The sequence below is a fragment of the Amphiprion ocellaris genome, chromosome 16, assembly GCF_022539595.1.
Source record: "Amphiprion ocellaris isolate individual 3 ecotype Okinawa chromosome 16, ASM2253959v1, whole genome shotgun sequence".
Taxonomy (NCBI): Eukaryota; Metazoa; Chordata; class Actinopteri; family Pomacentridae; genus Amphiprion; species Amphiprion ocellaris.
The window spans coordinates 17,383,797-17,402,244 of record NC_072781.1 but is presented as its reverse complement, the minus strand read 5'-3'; the positions used below and the strand labels follow the sequence as shown (position 1 = coordinate 17,402,244).

The following is an 18,448-nucleotide window of genomic DNA, read 5'->3' as shown; positions in this document are numbered from 1 at the left end:
TCTTTTACTTAGCACATTAAATCTCTTTATAATCCGTAAGTGAATGCAGTGGCTATTTCAGCCCAGAAGTATCCCATAATACAATGTCTTGTCTTCTTGCTGACCTTGAGCACTTCTAAAGGCCCTGCTGATCCTCTGGCCTCATTTTGCCCAATGAGAAAGTGCCCAAACGCCTGAGGAGAGAAAACTTCACTCTTTCCATTCTCCCCATGTTTCTGGTTCGGGTTATTTCCCCGTTCGTGTTTTTCAGCTCTTACTGGCCCTGTGGCCTCACCACCTGTGACAGGAGCCCATCAGACCAGCAAGCCTGACTGGGTTGTTTCAGAAAAGGCACTGACCTTGCTAGAAGGGCCGCCCTGAGCCCTTTCACTGCATTCAGTAGTCTTCATTGCGTTGCTAGCAGGGAGTTGCCTGGGTGCACTGTCTGTGGGAGCCCTGCTCGTTACTATTTATGGAAGGGTTAATAAGACACTCCGAACAAAACCCTGGAGCCAAAAGGTCAAAATCAGTGCCAAGCACAAGCACCAGTTGAACAGTAAAAGTAATTTGTCACATACTTTCGCAGCACTTTCACTCCAGCTGAATTGATTTCATTAGTTTTAGGGGAACAAGATGCAGCTGCACAGGAGCTGATAGTGACTCTGAGATATTTACATATGTGCTGGTAGATGGCACTTTCAAAATATCTGCAGATGTTTGCATGTGCACATACTCTCTTTTCTTTGTTGTAGGCTCTCCTTGTGTAGCAATTTGAGCATGTTGATTAAAGGTAACTGTAAAGGTTTTAGCGTCAGTGTGGGTACATGCATTATAATCTATACGCCCGTGTCTTGTGTGTGTTAGCAGTAGTATGGCCTCTTGTTTCTGGAGGTAAACATGGCTATCATCTGTTTCTCTAGCTAATTGTAGCCAGATGCTGGGGCTGCAGACCAGATGGGCTTGGTGCTAAGTGATAGTTCTTGGCTGACATCACTTCATAGCACGCTGCAGAAAGACACATAGGAGGAAGAGATCAGCACGAAACAGATAAGAATGAACAGTGCCCAGACAGGGAAAAGCATGCTGAAATGATTGGATGAGACCTCAAAAACACAGAATACCTTTGAATATGACATAGTAAATCATTAAACGGCTATTTTTCAGTGCAGCTGACATTATTCTTGTTCATATTGTGGAGTTGGAACACAGGCGTTGTTTACAGTGGCAGCCGCTGTGAAGGATGAAGGACAGAAGCAAATATCTGGGGAGGAGACGTCAGCGATGGTTATCAGCCCCGTCAAATGAATCACACTGGTTAGTTAGTTCTGCAGCTTTAGCACATAAATGGGCTGATAATGTGCCTCTATGAAACTCAGACTGGCCTATAAAATGACTGGCATGTTAGTAAATGATGTTAGACCCCTTCAATTTACTACATCGCACGCATAATTTTGGAGGCGACACTTTTCTCCAACTTTCTGACTCACTTTTTCTATAAGCCCGGTCAGAAAATAGCATTGTTAAATTAAATGTACTCCATAAAACACTGTTATTAATAGGTGTTTTGCGCTTTTGGCTGCGGTATAATTTCAGATTTTTTAAAAATGTGAAAACATTGACAGATACCTCCTTGTTGATTGTTGCACACTCCTTTCATTATTAATGAAAAGGTTTTTTATATTTCTCAGTAATTAATCGTTTCATACTCCGACTAGTTTGGGTAAGCAATGCAAGTACAGCCTGCCTTTAATTTTTAGGGCTGAAATCATGCACAGTTAGAACGAACATCAAAAAAAGTAGCTAAAACTACCAAAAAAACATATATATCTACATACAGGTGACAGTGCATTAGTTGTGTTGGATCCTGTTGCAGTGTGTAATGCTCTGGAAGCCTTTCACAGTAAATTATAGTAGGTAAAAAAGAGCATTTATCAGGATAGCCCACTGTGTTCTCTGTAATAGTCCAGATACATGTCGCTCTCACTGGAAACCCTACTGCAGAGTCCTCTGGCCAACCTCACACGGCTGTAAAATTGGCTTAGAGGCTGTTGACGTCCAAAACATATTTCTGCACATAGATGAGGTCTATTGCTGTTGCATTGACCTTGCTAAAAACTCTGTGTAGTTTAAAAACACTGTCTCTCTGAAAAGAAACACTGCTGCTTTAATAAGAGTTGGGCATAGAGACTCTGAAAATGGTTGTATTTGTGCCTACAATAGCTCTTTTTCATCATTGTATCGTACATAGCACGTTTAAACTTTTGCTGCCATCTTTAATATTTTTATTACAGTCTTAGAAGCTGTCAGCAGAAATAGCGGGTATCTTTAGCCTCGTCTGGGTTGTTTCACTGAAAATAGCCAACCTTTGTAAGCGTGCTTTGTGTCATTTGCAAGAGAAACTTTTACTCTGGGCAGCCGTCCACAATGTCCGGCCTCCAGCCACATTGTAACATTCACAGTAGTAGTGAGCCACAGCAACGCCTCATTGTCTAGTGAATGCTCACAGAGTAAAAGTGCAGGTTTATGTATCCAATCAACCGTTAGTCGGTGGACAGCTGACAGAAAAAGCAAAATATTACTCACATGCCATGTTGTGGATCTTTAGGACTTTCCTACAGAGACTTTTGCTCTTTTGTCCACAGATCTCTGCTGACTGTGGGAGTGGTAGAAGAACACAGGACAGCCAAAGCCCAGAGCAGCAGTCAGTGAACCACACCTCTCCAGCAGCGGGAGACGGCCCAGCCTGCGCAGATGATGCCATCGTCAGACATCAATTGAAGGGGGAAAGGTGACATTTCAGGCTGGCCTCCCTCTCCCTCTGTGACTTACATAATGAAAGGTCTTTATGTAAGTCATAATTGGAGTCACATGTCTGTGTTTTTCTTTGCAGCAGGAAGCCCAGAGCAGAGCCCAAGCTTGCCGCCACCCCGCGAGGCCACCCACAGCTTCACATCCAGCTTCAGAAGTTCACTGTGTCTGCTGACAAGGTGAGCCGACCTCTGCCAGGCACACCCACATTCCCCTGACACCAGAAATCAATTTTTCCTGCCACAACCTATGGTTCAACTTATGTTAAATCCTGTGACCTCAACTTCAGAATTGCCAAGTCAGCAGTGGTTCTAGACTCATCAGTTATTGCACCCATTTCTTATATGATGTCACTCTTTTACAAGACTAAGTTGTCATGTATTCAAGTGTGACTGTGTGCTGGTGTACTGCTTCTCATTTCCAGTTGAGATGCACTGATGTGAAACCAATAATTCATTTTTTATTGTGGCCAGTACTGATAAAATGAATGAAAAATGGGATGAAAAGATAAAAATAGATTTTTTTGATTGAGGTACAGTTTATTTATGTATCTAATGTACCAATTTAGAGAGCTGTAAACATCCCTAGAACAAAGAAAACACTATATTGCAAGCTAGTGTGTATTAATCATTTCTGATATGTTTAATATGTAGAATAATTAGCACCAGATTTCATTATTAGATTCTATTGTTCTGTCCTTTTTCAATTTGTTGATACGGCCAAAACAATTAAAGTTATATGTCAGACACACAGCAGTGTTCAAACCTATGTTTAGACCATGTCAAAAAGTTGCTGCTAAGCAAATAAAAATGTTCTACAATCAGTCCAAACATTAATTTCTACTCTGCAGCCATGCTCCACATCAGTTATAGGCCTAATCATCATTAATAATTTAGTTTTCTTACTTAAAGACCAATAATACGTCGGCCATCGACATATTGCGTGTCCCTAATTTCCAGTAATTGCTGCTGAGAAATATCATCTGAGTCCAGCTCACTGTTTTTCCTGTGGCTTTGGCAACCAAACCTGCGGTGTGCTCTGCAATCAGATATTTCTCCTTTAAACTGTTCATTGGTTTAACTCGTTCCGCTTCCCTCTCCCTTTCCACCTCAGACTTTGTCCTGGCTCAAAGACAATGTGTCCATGGCTACACAGGTGTGTTCAATAGCCAGCTTTGAGGGGCTGGAGGAAGCCAGGAGGTGTCAACACACACTCCAACAAGAAATCCTCACCAACAGAGCCAGGATAGAGGTGGTCAAAAGGGTAAGCCGAGGCACACCGTCACATTCGCAGTTCCTCTTAAAACACAAGCGCTGGATGAGTGCCTTGAATGAGAGCACATTTTGCATGTTGGGCATTTTGGCAGGTCTGGTTCGTGTATTAATCAAATAATGAGCTGACGTCTCATCGGAGATGGCTTCACTTACCCAAAGCTTCAGATTAGGTCTATATTTCGCAACATAAATTCCAGTTCTTAGTCATCACATGCTCTCATCAGTTTAACGCCCCGTCCTCAGGAGGGCCACGGGTTGGTCCGTGCACAGCATCCAGGCAGCACCAGGATCGAGGAGTTCCTTGGCCAGCTGGAGGTCTTGTGGGAAGAATTGAGAAGGAGGCACCAGAGGAATGCTGTGTTCCTACAGGCCTCAGAGGAGCTGGGCTTTAGGGTAAGATATCATAAAATATCTCTCAGCAGGCTCTCTTCTTAAGTCATACTGTTCTAGGAGAAATTTATGGTTATGATTGATTATTCCGGATCAGTTCTACCACTGTTAGAAGCTTTATGTTGGGCTAAAGCCTGGGTTATATGCATGAAACTCATTTACTTTCATCTTTTTAGAACTGGCAAAGTCTTCAAGGTATCCTTACAACAATTTATGAAGGGTAATATAAGGAAATTGTGCCTCCATATAATTTGATTACAAGTTCGAAGGGGACTGCAAATCCAGATTGTTGGAAACTGTAGGTTTTTTATTGCAAAACATGTAGGTCAAAGCAAGTCTGCCTCCAATAGGTACACTTTGTGCACTAAATCACATGAAAATCAAAGCAGGAAAACCTCTGCATCCCGAGAAATACTGTTGCCCTTCCACAACCTTTCCACTTGTGTTCCATATAGGCTGTGAAAGTGCTCCAGGCCCTTGGCAGCCTGGAGGCCTGGCTGGAGTCCGTGGAGCTTTCCATGAAGGAATCTGCATTAGCCGGTGACCCCGAGACAATGAGCGTGGCTGAGAGGGAGAGCTGTCTGCTGGAAAGAGAGGTGGCAGCTCGCAGCCTGGAGCTCAGCGCTCTGAGGCAGGAGGTGGATCGGCTTCACGGCCACAGTCACCCCCACACACGAGGGTTGCCAGCACGCATGGAGGAGGTGGAGAGAAAGTACGTTTCTTTTCAGAGAGTAGGTCAGGGATGGCCCCCTGAGGTTTGTCATCATGGAAGAGTCATGTTATTCATCTGGGCAATCAAACTCTGGTGGTTTTAGCTCGTCGCTGTGGTCAGAAAATAAAGCAAGTCACTGTTTCCAAGAGGTCACAGGTTTGGGTTTGCTATGTTTGTAATCCAACATGGAAGGGTTTATTCATAAAAATTGCAATTAAAGGCAATTTCACCCCATACACCACAAACATGTATACATCCATGTCGCCTTTTTCTCTAAGTTGGCAAAAATCCTCTCCATGTGCTCATTAACTGCCCGACTCACATTTATTCATTAGTGATTCATGCAGGACTTAGTGAGGTCGACCCCACAGCTCTGACATCCACTTCACCCACAGCTCGTCAGTATGTGTCACAGTCACCCATTCCATGTTTGCACGATGACGCGTCTCTGTTCGCTTGGCCCTTAAGAGACAGGTTGTTGCCATGGACTGAGTAAAACCTCATGATGCTGGCCGGTTTACGGGACATACCTCTGTCTATAAACAAAAGTTCAGACTCTGTAAAGAACACCTCGCTGACCAAAGAAAATAAAGACGCGGAAAGGTCTCCGTTTAAGTGTTTCCAGGGTGGGGGTGTTAGATGGGGCAGAGATGGCCACTTGTGCAGTCTGAGGCACCAATGATGCAGGTAGAAACTCTCACTGAGCAGCTGCAACACACTTGGTATGATGTCATTATTTAACACTACGTAGAAACGACTTAAGGCTCATTTATTCTGGAAAAAACACCCTTTCAAATTGATCCCTTTACCATCTCAAATGTAAACTCTGCACACACGAGGTACCTTGGTGCCCTGAAGTGCAGGATATGTTTATGTGACACATGATATATGATAAAATAAACAGCACTCTAGCATGGTAACAGTCACCCAGTGAGCTGCCTGCAGTCTCTGTAATGTGGTTCTGCTGAAGGATGCAGGGTTGTATATGAGGAGGTAGACGACGGTTAAAGTGCAGCTTCTGGTTAAAACATTGCCGCTGTTGTTTGTGTTTCCCAGGTACCACCATGTCCAGAGTGCCCTGACCCAGCAGAGCTCAGAGCTGCAGGACACTCGCATGCTGACTGAGTTCCTGGAGCGCGTGGAGCTGGAGGAGAGCCAGGAGCTCAGCGGGAGTCGATACGACCTCGGACAGGTGAGAAACAGCTGGAGCTTAAAGGATCACCTTATGCAAAGTTAAAATTTTAGAAAATGTTGTCGCTTAGGTGTTTAGGTGTGTTTCACTTCTGAAAGTCCCCTCTTTGTTTATTGACAAAATCCTTATAAAATCATCTCTTTGTACTAAAATTGCATATTTAAAAGTTTTTTTATCTGAAAATAATTCCTTCCTGCCTTCAAATAGAATGTGCAGATCTATTACGTAAGTGCCTTTTTCTCCATCCTCTCTTTTACCACTCACTACAGCTCAAACTCAATATACTAAGTATGCCAATGGCTCTGCTCAAGCACTGGAGAACTACTTAAAATGGTAAAAACTGGTTAGAAAAAAAAAAACTTCAAATTGGAGTAATTCAGCCATACACAGCAGAATTGGAAGCCAATTCTCAAGAACCATTCAGGAAGCCCCCATTATGCAAATTGACACAACTGGTTCCCCAAACATCTGAATCTATTTTTTTTTAGACTGTGCAGTGTAGGTGTAAATCCTTAGCAGAAGCTTTAACTGCTTCTTTTGCTCACGATGCGCCTTCCAGAATATAAAAGAACACTATACGGACACGTTAACAATCTAAAAATGTGATATTTCAACAGAAAGGAGTCTTTAAATCAATCAGCAACAGTGTGCTATTCAAAGGGCAATGGTCTGTCAGAATTAGTTTTTATGACATGCTGTCCGAACCTGTCAGGAAACAGACGTGTTTATGTATCATTTCAAGTGAAAGTCTGTCCATCAAACACAGGAGAAGGGAAGGTGGAGATACAATATTGTTTAAAAACAGATATAGCATCACATCTTTTCTGTCGATCTCTCCATGGAGACACCGAAAGTGTTGTCTTGGGTTGAACATATGAAATGTACCAGAAACAAATGAGAGGAACATTTAAAAAGCAGGCAAAGTGTGATACACAACTCTTCTCTCAAAGACACACAGCTGGCCAGGCACAAAAGAGTAAATGGATAAGAAGCTTAGGTGAATATCAGAAAGGTGTGAGGTGAATGTTGTCTTACCATCTAGCATGCAGCTTGAACAGATCATAAATCCATTTGCAATAATCCACGGATCCTTTTCAATGGCACAGCTTTCTACTGAAAACATCCTCCTTATCAAAACTGTCAACAAAATATGTTTCTGTGGATTAATCGCCATCATAAAGCATCTGACATCTTAGATAAGGAAAATAAAACCCAAACTGTCTGCATGTCTGTGAACCAGTACTTCAGAATCATTTAGATTACGCCTGTCACCTGTATCTTCATTCCTCTGAACCAAGATCGTCTCTTTCAGCCTCTCCACAGTGAAAATTCCTCAGCTCCTACGTTGCTGGAACTCCAAAGCAGCAGCGGTGGAGGTGGTGAGCCCCTGATAGAAACCATGGGGGACCCTGTGGAGGAACTACGAGAAGCTGTGGAGATGCTGAACGACACTGTGAGGGAAAGAGGCCGATCACAGAGCCACGATCAGGCCATCCAGGAGCTGCTGAGCAAGGTAATGAGATGGAAAGTGTCAGTACACTGAGACTCTATTTCTGGGTCAATTCAGTGGTTGCTGCATTGTTAACTTATAATGATCTTACATGATGCTGAATGGTTTTTGAGTTTCTAGTAGGGCCACATCTGGTTTCCTTTTTTTCTGTGGCTGTGTACTTTAATGGGGCCCAAACAAGCCACCGCTCCCCCTCACATAAGCGAGTTTGTGTTAATTCGATCTATTCTTGGTGAAAACGGCAGCACACTCTCCAAAATAGCGCATACACACATGGCCTGAGGGGGAATCCATGACACCATTTAAAACACCAATTTGCAATGTGGCTCTCATTGGAAAACAAATAACGCACAGTGAAATATAATGACATAATGACATCTTCTGAGTGCTCATGATGACTTTGTGCCTCGACAGCATGCCAGCCTGGCCGTGCGGGTGGAGGAGCGCTTGTGCTGCAGTAAGGATCTGGGCCTGGACATCCTGGAGAAGGAGACAGACATGGCCATCCAGTGCGAGCCAGACCACTGCGGCCTCGAGGCTCTGCAGGAGAAGCAGGACCACCTGGAGGTGAGAGGAAGATGCCGGCACACGTCGTGATCGTGGTGTAAACATCTGAAATGATTCATTGCTGTTAATACAATCCAATATTCCATTCCACTGACTCTGGATTGCAGACTCTTCGCTCGGTGTCATGAAAAAGGGGAAGCCCCCCCCTTGTCTGTCTCACCTCCAACACATTGTTCCACCGCCTGTTTCCTGTTGTGCCAGGTTTTTTTTTTTCAATAAAGGGGGCAGGTCCTCCCAGCTTTGTGCTTTGTTTAATTTATTATATAAACTGCGCTGTGCAATCACACACATAGAGCGTGCAAAAGTTTATTATTCACACAGGATATTTATTTATGCTTGTGTGAGTCACTGTTCTGTTAGCTCTCACACTGTGTGTGTGTTTATGAGTAAATCTGGTAGGGTGTGTATGAGTGTCCAGGGGTCACAGGGTTAGACTATGTTGGAGTTGGGGATGGTAAAGTTCTGTGTGAGTCATTTTTGGGCAGTGTTATGTTTATCACACACACACACACGCATATACGCACGCACACACAGCTGTCTGGACTTGATACCATTGAAGAGCAGAGATGACCTAATCTCCCAAACTGAAATAACTGTGCCGTCAGCAGTCAGGCATCCACAACTCAGTGTTCATGAGGCTTACTGTAGCTGAGAAACATTATGAAGCATTGCTCCCAGAGAACCCCTGTTAATTACTGCCTCGTCAAAAGCAGAAAAAAGTGGTCAAGATTGCAAGCTTGCTATAGCATGGCAGCCCATATGTACACCATATGGGCCTCTAACTGCATAATATGCATAAAGCTATAGGGATGAGGTCATAGTCAGAGATACAATTGGTACAGGCTGTTTGAGTGATACCAGGTTTCGATGGGAGATGATAGATTTTCACTGTGATTCTCCACAGATTGACTATGAAATCATCAGGGAGGCTGTAAAGGAGATGAAGGACCAGGCTTGTCGGCTGAAGGAGCTGTGCCCAGAGAGAGTGCACATACTCGGGGCAAAGATCCAGGCGACGCTGCAGGCCTGGAGCGAGCTGGGAAAAAGTGTGACGGAGAACAAGTCACGTCTGCGAGAGTTTGTGCAGCTCCAGGACTTCTTCAGGAGCTACCTCGCCATGATGTAAGCAGGGCGTGAGGATGTCGAGACCCCTTTCAGAGCCAGAAGTTCTTTTATAATCCACTTTGTGAGAACATCTGCCCATTACAATAGCTTTCAAGGAAAGAACACGATGTTCTTCTTTGTCAGGTCTTGGGGGAAATGTATAATTTAAGATGTGCTCAGAAGGTCAGAGCAAGTTTCCTCAGTTGAGTGCGACAGGGCGGTGAATGTTCAGGGAGAGTCTGTTCATTCTCATGTTTTAGTGAATGTATGGCTTTTCTCACAACCCTGTTCCTTGTCTCCTCCTCCTCCTCCTCCTCCTCCTACCCCAACCCACTACTCTGAATAGCTCGTGGACTGAGGACACCAGGTCGTGCATTTTCTCTGATACCGCCTTGCATCTCGGGAGAGACGGACAGAAGCCACTGGCTGCAGAGCTGGACATGGAGATTGAGGAAAAATTTAATGAGTTTGATGAGCTGGCAGCCACAGGGAAGAATCTGTTAGACAAAGAGCATCACCTCACACAGATGGTGAGCAGAGATACTCAATATGCTGTCGCCCTTGAATATATTGTTGCTTTTGTTATGTCCACTTTTACAAACTCTGAGTAATGCCTTGCAGGTAAGAGAGCGCATGGAGGAGCTGAGGAATATGCTCGGGTGGATATTGGTCCACTGGAGGGCTCAGAAACAACAGTGGCTTCACAAGAAGAGCACACAGGAATCTTCACAAGATAATATTTATTCAGAGGCGACAATGTGCCCTCCAGAGGTAAATGAGTGAAGAAGGGACAGGCTTGGGTATTTGGGGAAAAAAATAGTGCCCTTAATTGATAAAACTTTGTCAAATTTCAAACATAAAGAGGACATTCCATCTCAAACCATCAGGGAACTTCTGCTGAAACCCCTCTGACTGCTTGAATCTCTTCTATCATAAATTATGGATCAGGGTTTCCTCTGCATTCATTCAGTAGCGGCAACCTGCTGCTGCTGAAATCCCAGCCGCCACTCCTTCAAACTTCTTCTTTTTTTTTTTTTTCAAATTGTCGCAAATACACCACCGCCACATGTCTCCACCTTCACAGCAGTCTTGCACTGTGTTGGGTACTCGCGAGTACTAAGGTAAACTACAGATAACTACCTTGCTCGGTATCTACTCTTTTTTTTTGTGCGGAGAGCCTGCCGCCGCTGCTGAAAAAAATCCTAGAGGAAACACTGTGGATGTTTCAAATGGACTGATATAGCAAGCCCTTGTGAGATTTTTGGGTTTTTTATTAGGCAGTGACCTACTATCACTGGTATTCTATGTAATTTTTGTGTTATTGTGATATGCAACTACGCATGCATCAGAAAATATCGCAAGTTGACTTTTACGTTGTCGTTTTTTGTTAATATGTGCTTAAAGGCAGGACTTTTCATGACAAATTGATTATTTTTTTCATATATCAACTCACCCCTGATCATAGACTATTTGTCCAAAACAGCTGTTTCTTCTGATTTAATGAGGAATAACAGGAAAAACTTTAGGCTTTTAACTTAAATATTTCCTGAGATACTGTCCTTTCAAAATAGCCTCGAATTTCAATGTGTGCAGGAGCATGCTGAAAGTGGGTCAACAGTCAATTAAAAGAATAAAAATAAAATAAAATCCTTGTAAAGCATTTGACATATCATTTTAAGCTTTCAGGAACATCTTTATACATATTCATATTATATGCAATTAAAATTTCAGAGATAGTTGGGGAGAAATTGTTTTAAAAATTTGATGATCAGAGATGGAATGTCCCAAAGTGACTGCACCATCATCTGGGGCTTCATTTTAGTTTTTAGAATAAAATTTACATTTTTAATGATTCAAAACAAGTTATAATGTAACCTGAAGTAGCTTTGAAGATTTTGTTGCTGTAACAGCCTATCCTAATCAGAGTGTTTGCAAAAAAATAAAAAATAACACAACAAATATCTGAAAACCTCAATAATTTGAGGCTGAAAGATTGACTTGCTGTGGATGTAGAGTGATGAAAAAAATGTCTTTACCATGTTATACATATACATGTTGGAAAGAAGTATCTGGAAATAAGTGTACAAGTATATAATAACAAACATTACTGGTATAGACTGAGTACTTCTTTACCAATGTGAATATTTGTTATATTTTTCTTTCCACAATGTCCCACATAGACTTCAGCTCCTGAGCCAGAGTTCTTCCAATCTCAACCGTCTCTGGTCGTCAGTCCTTCTGAAGACACAACAAAGGCAGCGAAAGACAGTCAGCCCTCATCTCTGCTGCCCCGACATGTCGAGAAGCACGAAGAGAAGCAGTTAGAGGATGGTTATGAGGTCATGAACAGTATCGGAGCTCAGGGTGACTCTCCCAAAGCCAGCATCATGGTGCTCAAAGAGAGCAGCAGCCCGCCTTCAGGGGGAACGGTCAACCTCATCCTTAGCTTTGGTAACACAGGGGACAGCCAGGTTCAGGTGCTCGACCTGCCTGCTACAGTGGATGAGGTAGTGGAGGAGACCTCTGAGCCTGTCCACAGGGTGAGAAACACACTCACACTTCACCAAGCACCATTATGGACAGCCACTATTATTGGCTACATGCAAATATTCCCCCAAAACACTATACACAAGATGATATTTGCTTCTGTTCCTGAAGGTCACTGCAGCAACATTAATTCTCTGCAGGTCACTGCATGGGATCTCCCTCCTTGACTGTCTTGCTGTTCATTCCTCTCCCTCCTTTGGCCTTCACATCTTCCTTTTTCCCCATTTTCTCCCTCAGCCCACTGTGCCTCAATCTTCTGCCTGTAAAAACTTTTGGAGGCGCTGCCAGGGGCTTTTGGAAAATACTTTGGGTAGTTTAAAGCGAAAGAGAAAGATTTATCGGCAGAGTGCGAATGAGGTAAACTGCGCGGTGTGAACTGGCATTGCATGCTGTGTCTCAAAGTGTGCTGGACTGCATGCTGTGTGTGGTTGTGTTCTGGGGGCAGCATGTTCTACTAACCCGTTACAAGGTGCAGCAAGTCTGCAGCCTCCCCGTGTTTTTGCCTTCTCTGTAAGTCAGGCGTGACAGTAAAAGGAAACAAGTCGGGCCAAAGTGCCATCATGCCGTGTTTGTAGTGACACCATGTCTAAAGTTAGTGTGGCTGGAAAACGTGGAGTTAACATGAGAAAAGTGAGAAAAGACAACAAACCATCAGACTGGTAAAACTCACAATTTCCCACTTAACTGCAGTCATAAATACAAATCTAAAACAAAATAAATTCTGTTTTTAATAAAAACCATTCTGTCATGACATTTAATGGGATGTGAAAAGAAAAGGTGCTACTTTTACAATCCATTTGTAAAAATAGAAATGAAATGACTGAAAGCAGTGATATCTCTGATTTCCTATAAGGGTACAAGAATCTATTTTGTTCTAGGAAAGATGCTATAACTTTTATAAGCTTGTTACAAATTACTGTATTGTGCACAATGATTTTTTTCCTAAAATATACTGTTTGACCAACACAAAAAGTATTTCAGTTATTTTTTTTTGTTGTTGATTATGCAAATGAAAGTTCATGTCATTTTACAAATCACATTCTGTTATTATTTAATGTTAATCTAGATTGTTAATTACCTTTGCAGTATTGACCACTTTATTGAATAGAGTCATGTAGCCTGTCATTGATTGCAGATTTTAAAGCAAAAGGACTCAAGCCTCTTAACCACAAGCATTTTCATTTATTGATTTTTTAAAAATTCACTGCGAGTGTATTTTTCATCGCAATATAATGTCTTGTACCTCCATGGAAACAGCACAATCATGCTAGAAGTAGAGAGAACTTAAAAACGCCTTTCTTTGCAGTATGCCACAGTTATAATTCCATAAATAATTTTAAAAAAGAAAAAACAAAAATAGATTTTTTTTAAAAATTCCAAAAATCAAAAAAACATGGACTCAGCATGCACAAGATTTTGCCGACAGATTATATTGATACAGGGGAAAAAGGTGATTCTACATACTATAGATATGGTAATTTGTTTACATACTTGTCTCCTATCTGCTCTGTATAAACACTACCTGCAGTTCAGCCCAGTTCAAACAAATAGTACTTTTATTCTGGTCACAGCTGGGTCAGTGTTACCTTCACAGTTGCAGTGAGGAGTACAGAATTTTTAATTTTATTTATTCTTTCACAGAGCCTGGTTACAGCAGACTGTTTATTTTTGCTAAACATTTACATGAAACGTGTGCAACAAAGAGATTTTGATAAAATTTCATGATTTTAAGCTTAGATTTGGTTATGTTTTCTGGTGGAACAGCACACCATAGGTGAGTAATTCAATGATCTGTGGATTCTTTCAGTTTTTACACTTTCCGAGTCTGATAAATGGTGTCATTTGGTAGATTTTTTGAGTTTGTGAGGTTCAGCGGGTTAAGACACTGTAAACAAATGTGTATATTTTTGGATTAGCTGGAGTGAATGTGAACCTGTCTTTACAATAATCTGTCAGTCGTCATTTTGCTTTTTCAATTAGTCCTGTGTAAACTCAGCTGAATGGTTAAATTCCCACTTGAAAACCGGACAGTGAATCAGTGTGTTTACAACCCCGCTTTTCTTTGCTATTAAAACTTTTCTACTGGACCTAAACGAGGCAGGATTTAAAACTGGAAAGCCCCGATGACAGAGACAGAATGAGGGCGATGAGTAAGAAAAGCACAAGCAATCTTCTTCCTGCTGTGAATGTTGACAGAAGCACTCTCTTCTCCTTCTGTCATTTCATCACAAAGCCTGATGTAAACCTGCTCGTGTCTGGCTCTCCATGGCTGTGCCACGATTGTGTGAAATAAGTGACCTCACCCCTCACTTCCTTTGAAAATTGTGCTTCAAAATGGCTCCCAGCAGGAGTGTGTCCCAAATGCCAGTGGAGGTGCAGCCATTAGACAGAGAACTGGTGCTGAACTTTCAGGAAAGGCCCCCAGACTGCACACCATGATTTATAGTCTGGGGGCTTCCACAGAAACAAGAGATTAGTCACAGAGTTGAAAGGTCAGGACATTACAGCTGCGCATGACGGCATGTGCAGCCACATATGATTTAGATTAAGTCCTGCAAGTGTGCAGTTGCAATCATGTCTGTGTTCTTTTGTCCTTTCATCTAATTTTTTTTTGTCTTTCGTGGGTTTTTTGTATACATTTGTGTCGTTGTGTGCGGCTCATACATTCCTGAATCCATTGTTTTCTTGAATGTGTAAGATCAGTCGGTTTTCATGTCATCATCCATCTGTAACACATAAAACAGCTCTTGTTCTCACAGAGCGCTGCAGGGCTTCAGCCTGCAGCACGCATGAGTGTCTCTGGGGTTAACCAACTGCAATAAAGATTCGGTGAAATGAGAGCTCACACACATGCCTAATATCCTTTTCTCTTATTTTATAGGTAAGTACCTACTTGCATGTCAAGGATAACAACCTGGCTGTGGTCCCTGTGTATGAGAGTATCACCCTGCCCCGACAAAAGAGCCGCTCTGCAGTCTCGGCCTCCCCTACCTTCTTGCCGTCCTCCTCCTTGCCGTCTCCCTCGGCGGCTGCACCACAGTCCGCCAACGTAACCTTCCACCCTTCAATGGGGAGCGGCAGCACTTCCATCTTCAGCAGCCTCAAGAGGATGGGCAAGAAGAGAAAGAGGAAGAGAGACGCTCGCAGGCACACAATTCAGAAAATCATGGGAGTGGAGGATCAAACAGATGGGATGCCTCATTACGCCTGTGAGACAGTCACTTATGACACACATACATGGCCCCTGAAGGAAGGTCGAAGGAAGAAGGCCTCATCAAAGACTGGGGATGGGGTAGAAGCTATGGCCTATATGAAGAATCCCCTGCTGAAGGACATCGATACAGAGTGTTCAGGAGAATACAGCATCATTCCATATGCTATATCAGCAGGACCAACCACTTCCCCCTCAGCAGGTCAGATGAGAAGCCACTGCAGGTTCCTCTCATTGGGTTCTGTGCTGAGCTTTGATCTACCTAAAGACATGACCCTCATCCCCAGCATTCAGGACATCATCACTATCGCTCCTCCAGAGTCCAAAAAAGGGGGAGGGACGGATCTAGACCCCCACAGACACACAGTCTTGAGCTCCTTCAGACAGACTCGACCTGCTGCTGCCGTCACTCACAGTCCAGCTGAAATCACTCTTTCTGAAACACAGCCTTCGACAGTTGTAGGACAAGATCTACCTGATGTGGACAAGAGTTTCCAACCTTCCCTGGAAGAAGATGAGGATCAGACTGTGCCATGCAATGACTTATCTAAAGCGCAGTTCAGTCTGCGTGAGGATGCAGAGCAGGAGTGGGACAAAATGTTATCAGAAATTAAAACGAGTCCAACTGAAAAAGATGGAGCCAGCCAGCCTTCACAGCTGCCTATTTATGTGAACCAAGGCCCCACTTCCCCTACCACTGCACTTAAACATGAGTGTCTTAGTGTCCATACTCTCATTCGAGACCTGAATGGGCACATGTACCATAAATGCACCAGACCCCAGTGTATGCATGAGAACAATCCTGGACTTCAATCAAGCCAAGCTTCTCATATGACAGTGAATCTGAAGTCAGCGGTGAGTGTGAGTGTTCGTCAGGACTCTGTGGACTCTGGAATCTCCACCTCCAGCAGCATCAAGCTTTGCTCAGATGCTCCATGTCCAGAGAGCCAGCGGCCTAAGGGAGTGGTGGGGAGACTTATATCTCTCGAGGTTGGAGGTATTGACTGCACTAAACCAAGAGAGAACGATGGAGCATCCTCAGGTCCTTCTCCAGACTCAGCAGTGATCGAAACAGAGCCTGTTCACCTCGATCACCAGCAGTTTGAAGAGGAAGAAGAAGAGCTGGAGGACATCTGGAACCAGACTTCTAACTACAGGCAGAGCATCTGCTCAGACATCATGTACCAGCCCAACCAGGAAGACTCCATAAACTCAGACCCATCAGGTGAGCCTGTTTGCCGCTCACCCTCAGCTACGACTCCACCGGTGCTCTACAGGAACCTGGTCACAGCCTCAGCACCCAACCTCCTTGTGGCTGAGTTCAAACTGCCGTCGCACATTCAGAGCTTGCTGGGGTACGACAAGGGGCTGAGTCCCAGAGGTCACCTTCCTCCGCTGGCTATAGGCGACAGGAGGTCCTGGGCGGCTTTTCCCAACAGGGAACCAACCAGCAAGACTTCAGCAACAGTGAACGAGACCGCATCTGGTCCGGTGAAGCTGCCTGATGTAGGCGACAATGAGAGATACATTTATCAGTACAGAGAGGATGAGGAGGAGGAGGAGGAAGAGGAGGCAGAGAAGGGGGAGGAGGTGGACGAGCTCGCAGGCGGCTTAAAGGTGAGGTCAGCGTTTGACGTACTTTGATGTCACCACCTTTGAGACTGTACTGTAGTTACAAAAAAAATGCTTTTTTTCACTCACAACAGTCGGTTTGTGAACCGTTTTTAAAGAAACCACCTCCTTCTAATAATAGGATAGAAAGGAGTACAACTTTATTGCTCTCTGAGGTAGAAAATTGTCTTGGCCCATCTGCTAGTTCGTTCACACACCTTCACCATATAACAAAGAAGCAGCCAAAGACATTGTCCCCATGGCAACAGATTTCTGGTGGCTACGACACGTATTTCAGAGCCAACATAAATAAAGCCTAAATACATGCTTGTCTAGAAATACTAGTGGAAGGTGAGAAAACATATTTAACATTAACTTGATGAAGGGACCTTTTAACAAACGTGCCTCATTAATTATACTTTCATTAGTGCAGCATCAATAAGTCATTAATAGGTATGTCGGTAGTGGTTTGTACCTACTTAATAGATGTATATTGGAAAATGTAGCTGTAAAACTCTAGCTGCAATGGGCAGTTTTCATCATTGTTGTATATTAAAGAAAACACATCTACATGAACATGAATATTTTTGTCATCAGTTGTGACTGTGGAATCTTCTCTTCCTGAACAGGACCAGTCGATGAGTCTGCTGTCTGTTCATATGGGTTTGGATGGAGCCTGTCAGCAGAGAAAAGCCTCACAAAGCCTGGAGGACATGGAGAGGCCAGAGGAGCTGGTGGCCACAGGAGGGCGCTGTTTCACTCTGGTGAGACTTACTGCAATTAGTGCAGCTCTTGGTCTATTACAAATATGGGTTGTCCTATTAATTGTTTTTTTTTTTTTCTTGAATTTTGTCATTATCAGAGTGGAAAGCCTGAGCTGCAGACGATGGAGGGAACACTCGAGAGGAAGCACAAGCTGCAGCTGGGAGGAAAGAAAGTAAGAAATGTTTGAGCCAGCATGTTCAGCAAATGTAAAGCCCTGCAGTCAGCAGCACACAGTCTTATCTTATTTTCACAGGCGGCCTCCAGAGGCTGGAACTCCTACCATGCTGTCCTATATAGACACACCTTGTGCTTCTACCAGGATAGAAAGGATACACTGAGGGTAAGCAGAAAAATTACAACAAAGAAAGAGCCCGAGAGAACAGAAAGGATTAATAATTGAGGTAGATGGTCAGTGATGATCAGACTGTACTGTGCTGTGCTGCAGAGTTCTGCATGTGGCCTGCCGCTGAACCTGACAGGAGCTGAGTGTTCACCTGCACTAGACTACACCAAAAAACCCAACTGCTTTCGACTACGGTAAGACCTGGAATAGCTGCTAAATCATAATCACAATATTTTATAGATTGTACAGACCTTGAAGCAGTGATAGATTTGTGTTTGACCCTTCTGGCATCTGCAATAATTGTGTTTTCCGACTGTCAGGCTCCGTGATGGGTCTGAATATCTGCTTAACGCCTCTTCACGCTTTATGATGAAGAAATGGATGATGAAAATACAAGCAAACACAGGTAAATATAATTCATTCAAAGCTTATTTT

The 18,448-nt window shown here is 43.4% G+C and overlaps 1 protein-coding gene across 7 annotated transcripts in view; it reads left to right on the top strand.

Moving 5' to 3' along the window:
* Positions 1-18,448, top strand: part of LOC111574721 (spectrin beta chain, non-erythrocytic 2) — a 32,314-nt gene that overhangs the window by 11,578 nt on the left and 2,288 nt on the right. For 3 of the 7 annotated variants that reach the window (XM_055018539.1, XM_055018540.1, XM_055018538.1), the window contains exons 12-30: positions 2,622-2,767; positions 2,870-2,966; positions 3,901-4,050; positions 4,305-4,454; positions 4,907-5,163; positions 6,220-6,355; positions 7,668-7,868; positions 8,280-8,432; positions 9,337-9,554; positions 9,883-10,066; positions 10,158-10,307; positions 11,717-12,076; positions 12,321-12,440; positions 14,965-16,911; positions 17,535-17,669; positions 17,768-17,842; positions 17,924-18,010; positions 18,116-18,207; positions 18,334-18,419. In XM_055018539.1, coding sequence (XP_054874514.1) covers positions 2,622-2,767; positions 2,870-2,966; positions 3,901-4,050; positions 4,305-4,454; positions 4,907-5,163; positions 6,220-6,355; positions 7,668-7,868; positions 8,280-8,432; positions 9,337-9,554; positions 9,883-10,066; positions 10,158-10,307; positions 11,717-12,076; positions 12,321-12,440; positions 14,965-16,911; positions 17,535-17,669; positions 17,768-17,842; positions 17,924-18,010; positions 18,116-18,207; positions 18,334-18,419 — 4,744 coding nt within the window. The remainder of the gene's footprint in view (positions 1-2,621; positions 2,768-2,869; positions 2,967-3,900; positions 4,051-4,304; positions 4,455-4,906; positions 5,164-6,219; positions 6,356-7,667; positions 7,869-8,279; positions 8,433-9,336; positions 9,555-9,882; positions 10,067-10,157; positions 10,308-11,716; positions 12,077-12,320; positions 12,441-14,964; positions 16,912-17,534; positions 17,670-17,767; positions 17,843-17,923; positions 18,011-18,115; positions 18,208-18,333; positions 18,420-18,448) is intronic. The other 4 variants (XM_035952490.2, XM_055018541.1, XM_055018542.1 and 1 more) reach the window with 4 other exon arrangements.